Source organism: Eurytemora carolleeae, unplaced genomic scaffold (genome assembly GCF_000591075.1).
Source record: "Eurytemora carolleeae unplaced genomic scaffold, Eaff_2.0 scaffold246, whole genome shotgun sequence".
Lineage (NCBI taxonomy): Eukaryota > Metazoa > Arthropoda > Copepoda > Calanoida > Temoridae > Eurytemora > Eurytemora carolleeae.
Genome location: NW_019396137.1, coordinates 172,068 through 192,744, shown reverse-complemented (window position 1 = coordinate 192,744; position 20,677 = coordinate 172,068). Strand labels below are relative to the sequence as shown.

At 32.4% G+C, this 20,677-nt stretch overlaps 2 protein-coding genes across 3 annotated transcripts; one reads left to right on the top strand and one right to left on the bottom strand.

Annotated features, from left to right (window-relative positions):
- Positions 1–705: 705 nt before the first annotated feature.
- LOC111696021 (exostosin-2) lies at positions 706–20,646 on the bottom strand. 2 transcript variants are annotated; one of them, XM_023465539.1, is made up of 25 exons: positions 20,479–20,646; positions 19,562–19,655; positions 13,493–13,587; positions 12,759–12,840; positions 12,265–12,358; positions 11,628–11,705; positions 10,764–10,843; positions 10,251–10,317; positions 9,696–9,872; positions 8,881–8,939; positions 8,572–8,700; positions 8,223–8,277; positions 7,813–7,898; positions 7,190–7,262; positions 6,350–6,427; positions 6,023–6,104; positions 5,582–5,686; positions 4,825–4,979; positions 4,017–4,117; positions 3,457–3,529; positions 3,180–3,275; positions 2,405–2,489; positions 1,682–1,740; positions 1,182–1,243; positions 706–953 (listed from the first exon to the last, which is right to left on the bottom strand). In XM_023465539.1, the coding sequence occupies exons 2-25, from the start codon at positions 19,611–19,613 to the stop codon at positions 943–945; spliced, it is 2,034 nt and encodes a 677-aa protein (XP_023321307.1). In that variant the 5' UTR covers positions 19,614–19,655; positions 20,479–20,646; the 3' UTR covers positions 706–942. The 2 variants fall into 2 exon arrangements, with proteins under 2 accessions (XP_023321307.1, XP_023321308.1); XM_023465540.1 differs by lacking the exon at positions 20,479–20,646 and having other exon boundaries at positions 19,562–19,736.
- Positions 16,477–19,028, top strand: LOC111696023 (protein mom-5). The gene is made up of 5 exons (XM_023465542.1): positions 16,477–16,610; positions 16,929–17,096; positions 17,241–17,388; positions 18,335–18,411; positions 18,515–19,028. The coding sequence occupies exons 1-5, from the start codon at positions 16,532–16,534 to the stop codon at positions 18,733–18,735; spliced, it is 693 nt and encodes a 230-aa protein (XP_023321310.1). The 5' UTR covers positions 16,477–16,531; the 3' UTR covers positions 18,736–19,028.
- Positions 20,647–20,677: the final 31 nt, after the last annotated feature.

The following is a 20,677-nucleotide window of genomic DNA, read 5'->3' as shown; positions in this document are numbered from 1 at the left end:
CTCCAAGACTTCTGACCTAAAATTTCAAAGCTGCAGGTCAAATACTTTTTGAGTTATTAGCCTGAGACGGGGAATTTTTGTTACATTTATCGTCGTCGTTATTCAATTATTGAAAATTATCCTCCAAATAGGAGAATTCTTAAAATCGATATTGTGCACAGCAAATACACACCGTAAAAGCGTCTCGTTGTTATCTAATGAAACCTAAAATGTTTCTCAACAATTCTGCACTCTCAGCTCAACTACCATGTCTAGCCGGTCTCTTCCTTTAAAAATATAAAGTTTCTGATTTATTGCGTTTAGACGGAATCTTATTGGATTCAAACAATTACGCCCTTGTCCTAGGATGAATTGGCATCATTATTTTTTTTTACATTCTATTTAAGTCAATGTGTAAGAATTGAGAAACAAAAGTTTGATATTGATATTTACAAATTATCTTTTTTCCATCTCATGATCTGAGTTAGTTAACTTTTTGTCCGATTGACAGCCCATTTTAAATATTTTAAATGATCTTTTTTGTTTATTTTCTTGTGGTTTTTAATATCGATTTTGATGTTATATCTTTAAAACTGACGAGGGTCAACCTAGACCGAAATATATTTAAAATAAAACGTGGAACTAACATCTACTTTTTACTCTACAGAGGCTCGGACAGTCACAGTATTGAAGTCTAATATTATTCTTTCCCGTACAGTACACTAATTAACTATCTCCAGTTTATTTATAATAAATAACATTAAAAAACATGCAAAAAGTTAATCTATTAGTTGGTTATAAGAAACGTGTTACAACATGAACATGAACTAGAGAGGGTCTGAACGTGAACTAGAGAGGGCCTGAACGTGACCATAAACATTAACATGAACATGAACTAGAGAGGGCCTGAACATGAACATAAACATGAACATGAATTAGAGAGGGCCTGAACATGAACAAGAACTAGAGAGGTCCTGAAGCAACATATATTTATTTTCACTTTGTCTAGGGTTTGATATATTGTGAAGAAACTGAGGGTTTGGGGGGGGGGGGGGGGCAAAGTTTTTTGTGTAAGATTCTAATTTTTACCAAAAATCTTAATCTTTATAAATTCCTTGAAATTTTCTGTTTCCCTGCCTTATTTTTCTAAGGTTTATTGAATAAATAAAAAAAAGATAAGTATAAGTGAGATAAACATATTCCTAGATGTGAATACGGATTCATAGAATCAGGAACAGTCTCTTTATATAAGGTTGGATCTAACCTAAAACAAAATATGTAAAAAATAACATCTTTAAACTCGTGTATTTTAGAGACTTTAGAAACAGTATCCTTCGTCCGATTAATTATTAATGATATTAATGCTTATAATTTTGAAAACACTGATATTTTCCATTGTGGTTTCTATACAAAAGTGACTTCCGCATTTCTAGTTCAGAAAAACGCAAATTACCAGAATTCACTTTTAAACTAGAAAAAACGAAAATATCATCAATATAATTGATCTGATTTAAAATATTTCACAGGTACCGTTGAGAATCGGACATTGCCATATTTGCATGAAGTTACAATTGAATCGATAATTCTTGATTTTATGGGTAGGAGTTTAAAACAAATTAAGCAGCATTAAGATTAAGAAGAAGAGTAAATTGTGTATTGCTAGATCTCGTAACTATTTAACATTATATACAAGTATTTTTACCTATATTCTACACTTTTGAGAGGCATGAAACCATACAGCTTGGAGAACTTGTCAACGCACTAAAACGTAAAATTGCATATAAGCAGCAATGTATGTAATATAAGTACGAATGTATGTGATAAAATAGGTCTAAATAATATTATTTTCCCTCTCGTCATTTCCTCCAGATTAAAAAAAATCCGAGTAAAATATAAACGAAAATTTCGCCAAATTCTCTTCAGTGTAAATCGAAACTACGAGAACATCGTCATTGTTTGTGAGAAATCAGTGTAAAATATCGGTTAAATCCTGGCTTATAATTAATGTTGATAAATGTTGCCACCTTCAACATGACAAATAGACATTTATTACTTCTCTATTCCCATGAAATTTAAGCAGAGGAATACATAATTTTTATTCCAGTTTTACCAATAAAGCTGTAGAATAGGAAGACGACATTTAAGCAGAGGAATACATGATTTTTATTTCAGTTTCACCAATACTACTGTAGGATAGGAAGACGACATTTATGCAGAGGAATACATAATTTTTATTCCACTTTTACTCATAAAGCTGTAGAATAGGAAGACGACATTTTAGCAACTTTGTGTATATGATGATGTTTTAAAGCAATGTTGCTAGATTTATGGTTAATTAGACAATCTGAAATTATAGCTTGAGTCTCACAATCGTCTTCCTATTTCAGATGTGTATGGATCCTCCCTGTTTTATCTCTGTCCCTACCTGGGATCGTCTGGCAAGATGACCGGAATCTTGAGAAAGCATATTTCCATTCTCACAGCTCGGAGTTACACAGCGGTATTTCTTCCTGAAGAACAAACTAATTTAAAGGGACGGTATACAAAACTTCAACTGACCATTCACTTCTATATTGGCATGTCCGGTAACGGTCCACAACGGTACCCTTTAAGCTTTTGCCTATTTGAGGATGGAATTAAAAAAAATTTGAATATTTAAAAATTTCTTTTTTGTAGTTAAAATCAAATCAAATCAAAATTTTTATTTTTTTTAAACTGTGTCTTCACGTTAGCGTATTTTTATTGATTTTAGCCAATAACTCATTTTTAACTGAAAAAAGAGATTTCTAAGTTTCTTAGTTCTGAAATTAAGCGCAACAGATCGCAGTAAATAGAACTAGAAATCAGAACCTGAAACCAGAACCAGACCAAAAAACCAGAAACCAGAAATCAGAAACCAGAAACCAGAAACCAGAAAACAGAACCAGAAACCAGAAACCAAAAACCAGAAACCAGAACCTAGAATCTAGTTCCTAGAAACTAAAAATAAGAACCTAGAAACTAAAAATTAGAACCTAGAAACTAGAACCAAGAACCTAGAAATAAGAAACTAAAAACATGAAACTGAATCCTAGAGAGCAGAAAGTAAAACTAGAAATAAGAAGCTAGAAGCTAGAAGCTAGAAGCTAGATGCTAGAGAATCAAAGCTAGAAACTGTAGAAAATAGAAAGTAGAAAGAAGAAAGTAAAAAAAAGTAATACCTAGGTCCTATCTTGATGTGAGGTTTCCTAGTATGATTAGAAACTAGAAAATTAAATGCTACATCTTCACAGTTCATATTCTCATCAACCCAATCTCTGAAAATTGTAAAATCGAATCAAATAAAATAACCTAGACTAATGATTAACATCAAATTAAATAGAAAAACAAAACAAAAAATAGATTTTACTAAATCAAGTTCTGAACATCTTTCAAATAATTGTGAGAATGCCCTAATAAACCGTTATGAAGACTATTACATGTAGATTATAAAGATACCTAATTAGTTTTTGTTGTGGGTCCGGGGCACCAGTGTAAACATAGTTCCAGTATTTATTGTAGAACGCAGCACCTTAAATACATTATTACTATTACCTATATAAATATTTTGCTTGTCTATCTGTTTGTCTGTTCTTGGATGAGCAAATTTGTCGACATACACTATTTGTGAAAATGCACCAATTTAAACAAATAAATCCGTAAAATTGTTTGTTTTTGATTACGATAAATAATGGCGACTTAAAAAGGAATATTGAAAGCTAAAACTGTCATAGGAAAAGGGACGGGAGCGCCCTGAAAGCCTAGTTATTATTTATAAATAGATTGAAAAATTTAGATTTGGATAGATGAAAGCTAGGTTGTTCTGGCAACCCCTTGCTACTAGGGTTTCCAGGGTTCCTTTCGCGAAAATTGGTTTTAGCCGAAAATTTCGCATTTTTTCGCATTCCGTTCGGAGACAAAAAAAATGACAATTCGCGCAAATCTGTTTTGCGAAAAAAAATTCTCTTGAAACCCTACTTTCGCGACAGTTTTTATTCGCAGGAAACCCTATTTGTTACCTGTTAGAACCATACTATACTCGTTCGTCCACTCACTCTGATAGTTCCAGGCCCCACTAGTTTGGTTTAAGAAGTGACTTCGAGATGGGAAACCGACAATCCTGAAAAACTTTGCAATGGGAGTAAGGTTCTGTTGTGAATCGGAATGCACCATTTTAAATTGAGGACCGCTTGAAATTCGGTAAACATTCCAACCCAGGAACCAAATATTGTATATTGTATATCCTGTGCCCCCGATATTTTTGGTAAAAGCTATATTTATCATTCTCAATATTATCTAACTATTGAACTATTTATCACATAAAGTTGATGTGCCTGTTTATTTACTTTGTTTCTTTTTTATGTATTCTAAAAAAAACTGGAAGATCAAGAAAACAAATTAAGTAGAATAAAGTAAAAGAACAGTGATGTACTGCGTAGCCGTATAATGTGTGAACATTTTTATGAATTGTACACATTAATCTCCTATTCAGTCTCAAAGGGACTGAACAAAATGCATACCGAGGGATAGTCTAATTTCCCTTCTATTCTTATCTCTGTTCTGTGCATGTGACACTTGTTTGATGTTTATATATTCAAAAGTTTAAAAAAAATTAAAATTTGAGATCTTCAGCTTGAAAAACAAAAAAAAATATGGGCTATATAAAACATATATATAAAAAAAATAACACTGACCAGCCTTTCTACCGTCCTATAACCTAACCTATGCATTACCATTATTAATCTTAAAATTCAAGAATGTAGAAAAAAAAGTTTAATTCCTTACAGTCGTCTCTGAATTGTGGGTAACTCGGGCAACGCTGTTTACCTGTCTGGAAATTCCCGCCAAATTTGGTATCCAAACTCCAGTTCATCAGCTGACAGCATGGTGATGTCGTCATCCAGGGACAACACGCACTCTGTGTCTATCTCCGGGTAGGGATAAAACCGGTTTGATAACAGGTTGGCAGATGTTTGAATCACCTGAAATTTAGATTAGGTCAGAGATATATTATATTCTATATAATAAAGCTCTTCGCTGATATATATATATCTTTATGTGTTAGCTATAGCTGGTTAAGGCTGGACCAAATGGGCTGATTTTTTTTTAGAGAACTCATGGGTACCCCAGGGGTGACATTTGTTAAAATGAGGAAATTTTTGAAAATCCACGCGCTACGCCAGGCACTTCATCAAAACTCATGATTTAAGACCAAGCGCATGTCCTTTGGTTAATGTTATGTAGGCCTAGCACGTTCTTTTGGTTAAAGTTAGGTAGGCCTAGCACGTTCTTTAAATTAAAGTTAGGTAGGCCTAGCACGTCCTTTGGTTAAAGTTAGGTAGCCCAAGCATGTGCTTTGGTTAGAGTAAGGTAGCCCTAGCATGTCCTTTTGTTAGAGTAAGGTACCCCTAACATGTCCTTTGGTTAGAGTAAGGTAGCCCTAGCATGTCCTTTTGTTAGAGTAAGGTAGCCCTAGCATGTCCTTTTGTAAGAGTAAGGTAGCCCTAGCATGTGCTTTGGTTAGAGTAAGGTAGCCCTAGCATGTCCTTTAGATTAAAGTTTCTAGTATGCTCTCATTTCTAACCTTCAATTGTTTGTTTGTTTTAGGCCAGGCTTGTATAGAGGGCGGAGGGATGGTTTGGTGGTTCCAGATTACAAGAATACGGGTTAAACTATGAACATCAGAAATCTAAAATAAAATAAAAATAAGTACATTATTTTTGGTGTCACTTCATATAAAATTGAAAGCGAGGCATGTCTGATTCACAATATTTCCAATAAAACCTGAAAATCTGAAGAAAAATGACGATATTCCTGTTTTTTTGACTAAGTATTCATTATTTTCTATTTTGTTTTGTCCATCTCATAAACCCCTTGACTGATACGAAAATTTTGATTTTGGAACTCAGTAGAACCACGGGAATGAACTAAGTTTGGTTTAATGAGTTGAGTTGGTTGACATTTTAATGAAAATCTAGTTTCCAGGTAAAAACCGGGTTTACAAAATAGTTTGAATAAAATTTACTTGGTTGATAATCTGGAAGAGTGAGTCGACCCTGTCGTAGGCAAGGATAACTGCTGTAAACCCAGAACCAGGCCGAGGATACCTATCAATCAATCAACCAATTAATCAATCAATATATCAATATATCAATAAATAATAAATCAATCATTTAACCAATTATCTAACGACCCAACCAATCAATCAATCAACCATCAATCAAGTCTTTTCATCTTTGCATTTATGCCCAAATGCATTAGCTAATTCTCAAAACACATAAACAAATTCAAAATATAAGTTTTGTTAAAAAATATATTTTTTAATAATTTTTAATGCATCAAATACGCTTACTTGTCAAGGAAAATTGGAGATTTGGGAGAGTCTTCAAGATTCCAATCCATCTTAGAGACTCCAAACTGGGTCAAAATTCTTCAAATAGATTCCGAAGTTTAATGTTCAGATAATGTCTTCCGTAATTTTTCAGGAAAATATATTTCCAAGGGAGGATCTGGGGGGGCCGGAATAATCTCGATGCTCTAGATATTAAAAAAAAAATTGCCACCCATTTAAATGCTTTGATCCGAAAATTCATTTATTTTACCAAAATAATAATTTAATTAAAAATCATTAATTTTCCAGAGAAAACCATTAATTTTCACCTATTCAGAGAACTAAATTCGACGGGAATACAACAAACCTAACATCTGCTGAAGAAAAAAAAGATTTAAAAGGGGGGATGAAAAAAAACATGGTTTAAGAAAAGTACCCCTGAATTTTTTCCTTTTAAAGCAACACTTAACCATGAAGAGGGGTTCATACAGTACACATACTGCAGGGTTTGTTTCCAAATGTTGGGGTGAAGTTTAAAATATAAACGGGGTAATACGGACATTTTGATTCAAGCCGTCATGTATTTTTAATAATTTGATGATTATTAAGTTTAAAATAGGCTGCTTTATAAACATTAATATGTTAACATTTATAACCCGCCACAACTCCAACGAGATATATTTTCCCTCTAAAATGTAAACAGAAAAAAGTAAACAAAGTAAACACTGGAAAAATATCGTGTTTTTTAGAATAATTAGTAATTACACAAACGACTTCAAAACTTCTAAATTTGTACAGGTTTGTCCAGCTTGCCTGTTGTACTAAGTACATTAAGCCTCATTTATATAAATAAGATTTTACCTTGTGTTAAATATCTTCAATGTAGTGAGAGCAATGGTGCCAGGAGATTTCATGTAGGTTGAGTAGATTCGTTCTACAATCAACAAATCATACAATCAATCAATCAATCAATCTAACAAATAATTAATAGCAATCAATAAATCAACCAATTACCAATCAACCAGTCACATGATAAATCGACCAATCAATAGTTAATGATCAATCAATCAACCAATTACCCAATCAGAAAACCAATTAATCATTTGACAATCAACCAAAATTGAACTTATCAATAATAATAATATTTTTTGACAGTTAAATTTATAAAATAAATAAAATGTACAATACTAATCATCAATCTATCAGTCAATCAACCGTCTAGCCAATCAACCATCAAGTCAATCATAAAAATTTCCAGCAAATTTAAGACGTTTTATATGCTGAACAATAGAAGATATTTACTTATAACATATTAAGGAAAATGAAAATAATTGAAATCATTTTAAGAAAAATTAACTCAATTTTTCTAAATTTTAATGAGGTTTATTAAATAAACATTATTGTACATGAGATCACGTGTATTCGTGAACAAAATAAATGGATTTAGTTTTACAAAATAAATTGGAGAATATGAAACACATTACCTAGTTGCTTCTTCATGGCTTGATAATCCTTGGCAGATTTCAGATTTAATATTTTCAGAAGATCTCCCACATCTTTTCCTCTCAGTCTATTGATGTAAATATAAAGAATTTTATTGATTGATAAGTCAATGATTATGTTCTAAATGTAACAGTGAAACATATTTTATTTACATAATATGTTTTTGCGTTCGTAAGTTAATAAACTCCAAATTAAGTAAGGCATTAACAAACTATTTTCCAAATAAAATTCATATTTTTGTATGAAAGATGGGGAGGGGCACGCAACCCTCCCCCTGAAAGCTTCCGAGCCTCGAATGACGTCACAAAAAAAGATTTGCAGCATCGCCCTCCGACCCACTTATGACGACACAAAGTTGATAAATCAAAAATGTTTTTATTTTAAATAATCCCTGATAGAGAAGAGGTTCCAGTCTAAAATCTCAGAGAATGGAAGCACTGAAGAACCTAAAAAAAGTGTTGATGCTCAAGGGATGGAAACTTTTTAATTAACAACTTACATTCTATTGGATTTAAATGAATCATTTGCTCCCTGTAGCTAATTATTTGCAAGGAATATTAATTATCTTAAATGTTCATAAGTTTAAAGGTTTGCTTAATAAGCGTTGCGTAAATCCCAATTTTTCAATTTATATAAATCTTGTTTGACAAAGTTCACAACCTAGAAAAAAACCTTAAAGGGTATTACAAAAAAATCAACGTCCCCGTAGTCCCAGTAGTCCTGGGACACCAGATACATACCTTGTAAGATAACTGGGACACAGCCTAGCCTTAAAACTTGCCCCAACTGTAGTCCCTGAAGTCCTGGGACACCAGATATAAAACAATATTTAGAATCGGCTATCAGCTCCTCAGCTGAATATTCAACTCCTAGAGTAAGGATATCAATTCAAAGTAATTTTTCTAAACTCTGGAATTTTTTGTTACTTGCAAAATTGAAAAATTTCTTAAATGGGGAACGTCAAGAAGTTTACAATTTTCAATTTTCCATTTTTAGGTCCACCCAAAAAATCTATAACCCTCCCCCCCAATACTGATTGATAATCCTTCCTTTGTAACAGAATGTATTTCCACATTTATCAACAAATATCACATCGTTACTGTCAGCACTAGCTCAGGGTTTTAATGGTTTTGTTAAAATTATTTGATCCGCTAATGAACAAGAATTGTTGACAAGATCTTTAAATCTTTTGATTATGAAAATCGATAATATAATCTTATGATTATGAAAATCGATAATATAATCTTTTGATTATGAAAATCGTTAATGTATAAAAATATTTATTGTGACGTGAGAAATTATCAAGTTCAAATAACGAAATTCCTCGATATTTACACTTAGGGTTTGCAACGCAAGTGGATTTTACTTGCGCACAACTGCGAGCCCTGTAAACTCCACGCAATTTCGCGCAATTCCATACAAGTGCCCGTTATCAAGAACAGTTGTGCGCAATTCAGCGCAATAGTTACACTCCGAGGAACAATAGTAAAACAACATCAATAACTGTTTTCTGGTTACTAACGTAGGAGTGATTTTAATTGACACTGTATTATGTCCTATTAAATAAGGTACCCTTAAAACCTCTGTATGATAAAGATTACTCGTTTTTCTAGCTTGAACAGTCTTGAATCTTGACAATTTTCTTCTTTACTTCTGCCATTAAATGAGATTTTATCTTTTAATCGACGTAGAAACCACAATTAAACATAATCAATTTCCACTTAGAAAAAATAGAATTTCTCAATCTCATTCATTACTCATTAGTGATCCGACAAAGGGTTAAGAGATAGCTTTGGAGTAATTTGAAATATCTTCCAACAGTCCATTGACAGACAAATTATTTGATCACGACAAAAAAACCTGCCTAATATCGTGTAAAGTTTTCGCAAGTTTAATATCTAAAGTATGCTTGAAGACTAGCAGGGTCCAGGACCGACGGGAGGAAGAGTGTTGATTAATTGATTGATTATATGAACATGATCCGGAACCACAAGCTAGAGAGTCAGGTACAGATAGAGGTAATGATACATCAAATTCAGGCCTAAAATTAATCATTTTATTAGTTTTAATACCATTGGTTTGAGGTTGTTTTAAAACCGTTGTCATAAGTAGAGACATCAGTATGCAGCATTGATTGATTAACGTATGTGCTCTTTCATCTTGCTAAAAAAGAAACGAGTGGAAGTTGAGCCCGTCTACTGTGCACTCAGCTCTCTGGAGAATTCAACGGACTCAAACTTTTTTGTAATTGTAATTTTAGGTTACAGCTATTTTTTTGGATGCATGGTTCAAAAGGACTGGGGTTCAAGTATAGATCAGAAGGTGGCATACAGTACTTAGGAATACGGTGTATTATTGCGGCATCTACATAGATCTGGATGCTGCGAAATTAAAATAAAAATTGAAAGAAAAAAAAGACCTGTAAGTATAAGTAGAAAGTGAAGATGAAGCTAGAATAGCCTTGTCCAACCAGAACTCAGCAGGGTCTGGAACAAATTCAGTAAGATCAAGATTTAAAGCTAAAATAAATAGATTTTGAATTTGCAGAAATGAAAACAGAACACCCTCCAATCAATGTCTAACATAAGTTCCTCCGACCTACATTACATCTCATTTAAAGTCCCTATGAGCTATCTCCGACATGAAATCCCTCGAACCTACTTACCATTTGACCTAACTTTGACATGATATCCCTTCATCCAGAAGTGCCTCCAATAAAAAATCTCTCAAATCTACCTCCAATGATTAATAAGGTCAATCTAAACGATTTCCAAAAGGAACTTCTCCAACTTACCCATGATTAAATATTGCAAACCACCAATGATAAAAACTTCCTCCAACCTACCTCTGACCTGCCTACTATAAAAAATCCCCTGGATGTACGCTAAAACTAACCCAAATCTAACTCTGACACAAAGTCCCTCTGACCTACCTCCGATGAAGTTGAAGATAAGATGATTCTGGCCCTGGTTCCAATATTCTAACTGAGAAAGTACTGACTCCAACTCCTTTCTGTTTTAATACGTTTCATTAAAGGGAGTGTTCGCAAAAAATGAAAGGGGGTATAGGCTTAATGCGATAAAAAAGCGCTTTTGATCGCTACTAATCTTACTTTTATCTGTTGCGTCTATAAGGAGAAAATTGTTAAAGATGTCTCATACCGAATAATATGTTTTAATTGTTATGATCTGAGAGTTACTTATAAAAACATTTATTCCTGTTTCGAGGATTTTTGGTAATGAAGACGACATTTTCATATTTTCCAGGAATGTTCGAAAACAAGTTGTAAGCTAAATATTTTTTTAAAAACAAAATAAAAACTAGTATGAAATATCAACTATATACAAATGTGGCGAAAGATAATCGATGACTATAGGTTGTAATATCTGAATGATTTGTTTGAAATTAAATTGATTTTTTACGGTCTAAGTCGTATGTTGCAATTTTCTCAACTTGTATGGACGCCATGTTATTCGGTATGAGACGTCTTTAACAATTTTCTCCTTATAGACGCAACAGATAGAAGTAAGATTTTTTATCGCATTAAGCCTATACCCCCTTTCATTTTTCGCGAACACTCCCTTTAAGCAAATTTTTTAACGTAAATTAAGTGTAAATTTAATAATTTTGATTTTTTGTGTTTCTTCAGTCATCAGGTAAATAAGATAATCAAGATTCAATCTTGTCTTTAATACTGTAATTACATATTTTATCAAGGTGTTATTAGCTTAAGCTCCAAAAATGTAAGATGTGTATCTCGGTATATCATTCTAATCGACATTGTATTATTGTATTCCTATTGGTTTTCAGGTTTAGCGTATCTACACTTGGCATAAACAGACAAGCTTCCTCAGGGTTAGGAGTGTAGAATTCACTGAAATTACAAAAAAATGTTAAGAAATATTGATGAATTCCTCCCTAGGTATTTGGCGGTGAGGAAAAGATTTCCGAAAGTTTCAGGGCCAGAAATAAATGGAAAGTTTGACATCAATTCTAATTTCTTTTTCCATTTCCAATTTGCAGAGTGATCTAGTTTATATTTTTTTGTGGTTTAGACCATATGCATCTTTTTTATTCTCACACAACACTTAGTTTGTATTATACTAGAGGCTTTCAGGGCGTTTCACGTCCATCTTCTGTTAAGAACATTTTCTCTTTGTATACATTGTAAAACAACAATAAAAATTTCGCTGATTTTATAAAAATAATTTCGGTGATTTTCCAAATTTAATGACAAATTTTTGTTGGAGGCATATTTTTGAAATGTTGATCATCCATAAACCTTCCCTGGGGTCATGTAAGGTCCCACACACCTTTTGGGCCCGATCGGTTCAGCCATTTTGAGTTTATTGGATAGAAACAAACCATAAAACAGACCGACAAGCAAAGTATATATATTGAAGTAAAGTTTAGCCACCATCGAAAAAATGAACCTGTTGTAAACAGCATCAATAATATCCAGGTACTCCCTGGAGTAGGCTAGTTCTTCACCATCCACTAGATGATGATGGGATGGATAGATATGTACTAAACAATATTGATTGATTTACAGTTTGTTTATGGGATAAATGCCATATTATACATTTAAGATTTATATATTTTTATTTTCTTAGACAGTTTATATGCCATTTTAGATACATAATAGATTAAGATATGTTGAAATATGTATTTTTGACGTAATTTATAGTGTTATATTTTACTAAATAAACCTGTTCATATGTGTTTCATATGAAAAAAAATAAAGGACTTCTAAATTTGGCAAAAAAGATGGAAGCAGATTTTTTAGAGAAAAATTTGTAATGAAGGTTACAACTATGGAAGTTGTGAATCGCGTATATAAATCTTAAAAAGAAGGAAAACTTAGAATTTGTTGTTGTTGTAAAACAAATGTTATAAACCCTTTAGTGCTTAGTTTATATTTTGTTACCTTTAATGTTGGCTGCATGTAAAGTGCATCTGTTAATATCAAAACATTTATAAAAGTTGCAATCCCCTCTCCTTTTACGAGCCTAAAATAAAATAAAATTGCAATCTACTTTTTGCTAAAAAGCAAAATAAAAATTATTAAATATCTGAACTAAAAAATATCAATGTACTCACACTCACTTAATTTACTGGAGGAGTGAACTGAATGGTATAATATGTACTAAACTTTACTTAAAATACTGGAGGAGTGAACTGAATGGTTGAAAATGTACTCAATATTACATAATATACTGGAGGAGTGAACTGAATGGTATCATATGTACTCAACATTACCTAATATATTAGAGGAGTAAACTAAATGGTATACTTTGTACTCCACCTTACTTAATATATTGGAGGACTGAACTGAATGGTATCATATGTACTCCACCTTACTTAATATACTGGAGGAGTGAACTGAATGGTATCATATGTACTCAATATTACCTAATATACTGGAGGAGTGAACTGAATGGTATCATATGTACTCAACATTACCTAATATATTGGAGGAGTGAACTAAATGGTATACTTTGTACTCCACCTTACTTAATATATTGGAGGACTGAACTGAATAGTTTAAAATGTACTCCACCTTGCTTACTATACTGGAGGTGAAACCTGAATGGTACAATATATACTCCACCTTACCTTATATACTGGAGGAGTGAACTGAATTGTTTAAATGTACTCCACCTTGCTTAATATACTGGATGAGTGAACTGAATGGTTTAAAATGTACTCCACCAGACTCCCACCAGGGTCAAATCTTTCATCTTTAAGCTCAAACACTAAACATAACATAACAATAAAGCCCACTCCATGGCCTGGTGAGTAGCGTTCGTATCGTTGTAAGAAAAGAAACTGAGGAGGATGGTTTCATTTCTCATAGTCCAACAATTGCAGTGAAAGTTGCAATCTTGGCAATGAAGAAATAGCTTGCTTCCAGCAAGAAACGAGGCATTAATATAAGCAGACTATTAAAGTAATTTTGATTGGCTTCATGACTTCCCATTCCCAAAATAAAAAAAAACCACCCGCAACCGTTCTTTCCTCTTCAGTGGTTTACTTTAGCTCCAGTTTTGTTGTCAAAGGGGAATGTTGATTATATTTGGTACTTTTAAAATGAACTGTAAGTCAAGGTGGCCATTTATAAAACAAAATGAGATGAGATCTAAATTTGTATCTATGTTGGAGACCATGGCCACAAGCAGATAAACAAGCTTTTACCTCAAGAACATTCTCCACCTGGTCACTGTTTGAAGTTCTTAGATGCTATAAGAATTCAAACATACTATAATTATCATTATAAAACAAACCCACAGGCCTTAGCAATTATAGCCTGTAGACTATGCTACCTGGAGCTCAAGGTTAGAGCACCAACAACTCATGTTTAATTTAAGAAACCCTGCATAGATTGAGTGGCATGTCTGATTCAGTACCCTTAAAATCTTAGTCAGATCAAGTATAAATCAGATATCCATGTTGTTCCATAATTTGAAAACTAATTATTTTCTTTTGTGGTTTCTCTTCAAAAGTGACTTGCACAGAGAAGTTATACGAATCAAACACTTTTTAGCTAGAAAAGCGATGTTATCTTCCACATTGTTCATTAGATAAAGATTTTTAATGGTATTGTTTTGGTTCTGTCCTAGTATACGATTTTTGGACCCCCGAGAACCAGAGGACTAGAGAACTAGAGAACCAGAGAACTAGAGAACTAGAGAACCAGAGAACCAGAGAACTAGATAATAGAGAACTAGAGAACCAGAGAACAGGAGAACCAGAGAACCAGAGAACCAGATAACTAGAGAACCAGAGAACCAGAGAACCAGAGAACTAGAGAACTAGAGAACTAGAGAACTAGAGAACTAGAGAACTAGAGAACTAGATAATAGAGAACTAGATAACTAGAGAACAAGAGAACTAGAGAACCAGAGAACCAAAGAACCAGAGAACCAGAGAACCAGAGAACCAGAGAACTAGAGAAACATAGAACCAGAGAACCAGAGAACCAGAGAACCAGAGAACCAGAGAACCAGAGAACCAGAGAACTAGAGAACTAGAGAACTAGAGAACTAAAGAACTAGAGAACTAGAGAACTAGAGAACTAAAGAGCGTTGATTCTAATTTTTAAAACTGTTTAGATCGGTGTGAATTAGGCCATTTAATAACCAAACAATTAAGTTATAATTAGAAAGAGTGGAACGTAGATTTAGGATCTAATATAATTAGAATTAGCGTGGTGGGAGGTAGTACAGGGGTTGCACACTCAATTAAAAGAAAGTTAATCTTAAACTAAAAATGAAAAGATTTACAGATAAACGGAAGAAACCTGAATGGAAGATCTGATAAAGAGACAGATAGATGGATAGATAAACAGACAGACAGATAGATAGACAGATAAATAGACAGAGAAACAGATAGACACATAACCATATAGATAAACAGAGAGACAGATAGGATATATAAACAGATAGATAAACTGACATGCAGATAGATATACAGATGGATAGACAGATAGCTAGACAAATAGCTAGACAGATAGCTAGACAGATAGCTAGACAGAAAGCTAGACAGATAGCTAGACAGATAGCTAGACAGATAGCTAGACAGATAGCTAGACAGATAGATAAACATATTCTCAAATGAACACTTCTGGAACATATTCTCAAATGAACACTTCTGGGACATATCTCGAAAATTATGAATGAATTTTGATTGTCAATTGAAACATATTAATCAATCTAATATTATTTAGAATGCAGAAAATAAGTTAAACTAACTTCATTTTGACGAGAATTTTTTTTTGAAATTTTCATGAAAAATTTGCTGAAATGAGTGAAAATAAAAAAAAACGGTGTATTTCCAGGATAAAAATCCGTACAATTTTAGGGTTACAAAAAAAATCCGTACAATCCGTACATTTTGGCCACCCTGAACATATTCTCTTTTTGGTTTATTGTATAACAAATTAAACCTAAAATTATTCAAACCCGACCAATACTTTTAAAGATATTACTACTAATTGGCTTATTCTTACAAACAATAACAATTGCCTAAACCATCAAAAAATTTTACATGAATATAATATACCCTAAACAAACATCGTCTGTATGTATGTTTGTTTGAGATCTATTCACATCTTTTTCAACATTAACATTCATTCAATCTCTTTTCTACCTATTAATGTGCCAGTATGGATAAAAACAAATTATCCCCAAATAATATTTATGCATTTTAATTATCACATTGTCTTGATTTTGAATGTATTGCATTTTCAAGGGGTTCAGAGTCCACTTAGCAAAATTTATTTTTCAGCAAATCAAGTTTTACAGGATACCGGGAAAAATATCCTTGCTGGGTTTAAAAAAATATATTAGTTGATTTTTAACAGTAAATGAGGCAGATCTTGCTAAACATAGGTGTGAGATTACTTTATATAAATGATAATAAAGTAATACCTTGTTTACAATGTGTTTAAAGTGCTCTGATTTTTTCTAGATTTTTCATTTTAAATGTAGTTCAACTGCATCTTAAAAGACATTCACTCATAGCAGTGAATGGCTTTATTTTGAGTGTAAAAAAAGGATTTATAGTTATTTTTGCACCTAAGCCACCCTCCTTGCATATTAGGGATGGACAAATCTTTATGAGGGGGAAAGAATTTTAAGGAAAACACATGTTCATGCTTTCAGAAAATTGGTATGTTTCATTTCTAAGAACCAATCCGAAATGCACAGCAATATGATTATTCTGACAATAAGTTTCCTCTTCATCTTTTCATTACAAGGATGTTTGGCTGAAAGCAAAGGTACTTTTCTTTTGTTCTTCTTATTGAACATACATAGTATTGGGATTTATTTGTATTAATCAATTTACTAAAAATGTTTGTTTGCTTCTATTAAGTACTTACAGTTTGTTGTTGCTATAAAGTACTTGGTATTACTATTAAGTACGTGTTGTTGCTTTAAAGTAATTGTTTTTGCTATGAAGTACTTGGTATTACTAATAAGTAATAATTGTTGCTCTTAAAGTAATTGCATTCATCTAATCTGATCTGAGGTAAATGTTTGAGTGATAAATAATGAATTTCAAGTTTTCCTATAACGCATTTGTTGTTTATTTCCAGTTGAAGCAAATAAAGTTGTCCAAACTCAAGATGAACCTCAAGCTGTTGGACTGAGTAAAATAACCTCTTCAAGAAAGAAGCGTTCTACTGGTGAACAATGTGAACACATAACTATAAAGCAATGCACTAACATCAACTACAATATGACCATAATGCCTAACTCCCTAGGTTGGTGTAATTCTCAAAAATATAATATCATAATAAGGGCTATGATCCATAAACTAAATGTTAAGAGATCAACAGCAGCCACAGATAGAAGCCCAAATAATTAATTAAATATCCCAATGTAGACTGAAAGTGCTATTTTTTCAGGGCATTTTGATCAAGAAGAAGCAGGAAGGGGGATTATGACATTCAACCCTTTGATTAAGACTCAGTGCTCTAGATACATTCAATATTTTCTCTGTACTGTGTATGCTCCTGTATGTACTGTATTGCATGAACCTATTCCACCCTGCAGGTCCGTGAAAACACATGTAATTCATTTAAAAATATTCAAAAACTGGAACAATTTACTCTATGGGCAGTTTTTTTTACATGTATTTGCTTTTTAAAATGTCTAAATGTTTTTCTCATATTGATAATTGCTACAAAAGGACAGGGGCCTCTGACTATGGAGGCTTTGGGATGACATCAAGCATGTTTAGACTGGAAGAAATCTTGGTACCAAACCAGGAACCAAATTGAATGGATTTGAGCTAGGATGCTGAAATACCTACTGTTGATTCAAATATGTTGTTTAGCACCACATATTTGATTGCTCATACATGATTTGTCCATGTCATGTACATAGTGTCTGCACTGAGTATTTTAAAGGGACTGTAAAGGAAAAATGAAATGGGGTATAGGCTGAGACCTAAGTTACATAGGATTTGATTGAAACCCTTGCGAGTTCTATTTAATGTTCCTGTCTCAAGAAATTGATAAAAAAACTGTGTCAAATCTGTACAAAAATTGGTATTACAAATGCTTGTATAAAAATAGTAAGATTTAAACAGATCATATTCGGCAACCAGTCTGAAAACGATGATATCCCAGAGAAGCCGAAGTAACTTAGGTTTGCTCCTATTATTATTTGAATCTAATTTTTCAATTTTATTAGATTTAATTGATAATTATTATACATAATTATACATAATAGTTTTTACGTCCATATTACATGACCAGAACTCCCACCAATGGCAGTGCAGTATACTGGTCACGTGATACAGATGGAGACACATGATAATAATACTGCACTGCCATTGGTGGTAGTTCTGGTCATATGATACTGACGTATAAATAATTATACATATAATTTTGTATGATAATCATCAATTAAATCTATTGAAAATGAAAAATTATAAATTCCAATAATAATAGAATTGAACATGCCATAAATGGAAAGTCTATAGCTACCATTGTAGGTCACTTTGCCAGGCTGCACGAAATGGATGTGAAGATCTTATGAAAAAATTTGGGATGGAATGGCCTGATAATCTAGGTAATATAGAATTTTACTATTAAATTTATTGCATTATCTTTCCTTTTCTACAAAATACATATTTAATATTCATAACTGATCATAATCATGTAATCAAATTTAGATTGTGACAAGTATCCTCGTGGTCAAGAGGAATTGTGCATAACCAGATTTAGTGCACCTATACTCCTTCATTCAGATAAATTTGATGATAAACTTACCGATGAATTTATGCCTCCAGAACAAATAAATCTGTCTCAGTTGATGAGATACATATTTATAATGATGTTTGAGAGTACTGTTGGGGATATCCTTAATCTTTTTGATTTCCACATTGATTTCTGATTCTGTAGAAGGAAAGTCTATGATGCCTAATGTATCCCCCATTCCTCTGAGGTTCATTTATCATTAATGGAGGGGGTGCAGCTGGGTCATAACCCTACCATACAAGGTTTCCTCTTATATTTTAAGATATGGCATATGTTGTATGCCATGTAAGTGTTAAAAAAGAACCTAGAGCTTTTCATCTTTTTGCTGATAAATAAATTTCTCAATTCTGTTAATTTTTGTGCTTTTATTTATCAAAATAGTCCACCAAACTATTAATCTGAATTTTACAAATAAATATCTTTAAGGCATTTGTGTATCTCCTTTTTTAAAAGGGGAATGTCCACATTTCCATACAAAAGGGTGGGGCTTCTGACTTAAATTATTTTTGTGTTTGTTAGTACTGAGCTTAAATTTCCATGGAACTAAATTTTCTCTGTAAAAGTCAAACTAATCCATTTAAAATTATTAAAACAAACTAAAAATACTTAATCGGTAAAACTGAGTTCCCCAATCAAAAAAGAAAAACGGAAAGGACAATAAGAAATAGAAATATTTCGGGTAAAGGAGACTTCAGACTGAAAAGGGTTAATTACATATATGACGGGGACCTGAAACTGTATTTAGGTATTTGCTCTGCTCGACTTAGCTTTGATCCATCAAGACAAATATATTTTTAAAGTAACTAAAAAGTAAGTCTTTAGCTTAATTAAATAAAATTATTTTCGTTTAACAATGAAGATCAATACAGATCAGCAAACTCTATCTAAGTAACTGAGTTCAGAACTTATAGATATCCAGAGGTACTTAAACTTTACGTTCATAAAATCCGACACCAGCTTACCTAATATCAATAATCCTATGAGAAGAAGAGAAGAGAGTATTTTTATAATCATTTTGCAAAACAGCTCCTCGAGGAAGTCATCATTTCACAGCTTCTAGTTTTGTATTGGTTTTATTAATAGTAGAGTCTCTATGAGTTTCCTTGTAATTATCTTAGTTTTTTAATGTTTTTCTCCTGCAATCATTACTGTTAAACTGATAATTTATGATTTTGCGGATTTTTCTGCCCCCCTTTTTTAATCAGGAGGGGGGGGGGTATACTCACCCCCCCCCCTAGATCTTTACAAAGAAATTACTCAGAAGGCTTTTGACCTTGAACCGGTCATCTATGACCTCCAACAGGTTGGTCAACCTAAATGCTTTTATTTCAAGCAGCCCATGAAACCAAATTACCGTAGATTAGAAGACGGGAGGATATTTTTATTAAAATTTTGAGAAAAAATTTCTTTGTTTACTTTTAGCTTTCCGATGGTATACTTTAATTTTGAACTCTAAAAATAAACATAGAAACTGCTTGCAGTTTCTTGCAAGAAAAATTAATTTTAGAAGCATTATTTACTTAAAGAAATAATAATAGCAGGAACAAATAGTTCTCCGTTCATTAGAATAATATGACATGATATGTATATTGTTAATAAAAATAATGTATTAAGTTCAATTTAGATAAATAAAAGGATTATTAAGACATTTGCCTACCTTGTACTTAAAAGTAAAAGAAACTGTTATTTTAGTAGGGTTAGAGGGGTAAATAGAACAAAAAATGGAAGATGTCAAGTATCCCATTTAAAGGAATCACCCTGGAACCGGGTTTATTCTTGAGGTAACAGTTTCCAACTGATAATTTATTAAAAACAAAATTTAAAAAGGCTACACTTCCCTTCAATAGAATTTGAAATGAGATCTTTTAAAATCCAATTCCTTGCAGATATGTATTTTAGACACCATTGTTCTACCTATCTGTGCATCTGAAAAATATAATTTTTAACAAAAATATTATTTTCAACAAGATAATTTTTTTAACAAAAATATTCATCTGTAAGGTTTTAACAACATTAGAGATTTCTAAGTTTCCTTTAAAGTTATAATCTATATAATAAAACAAGACATTCATATATAT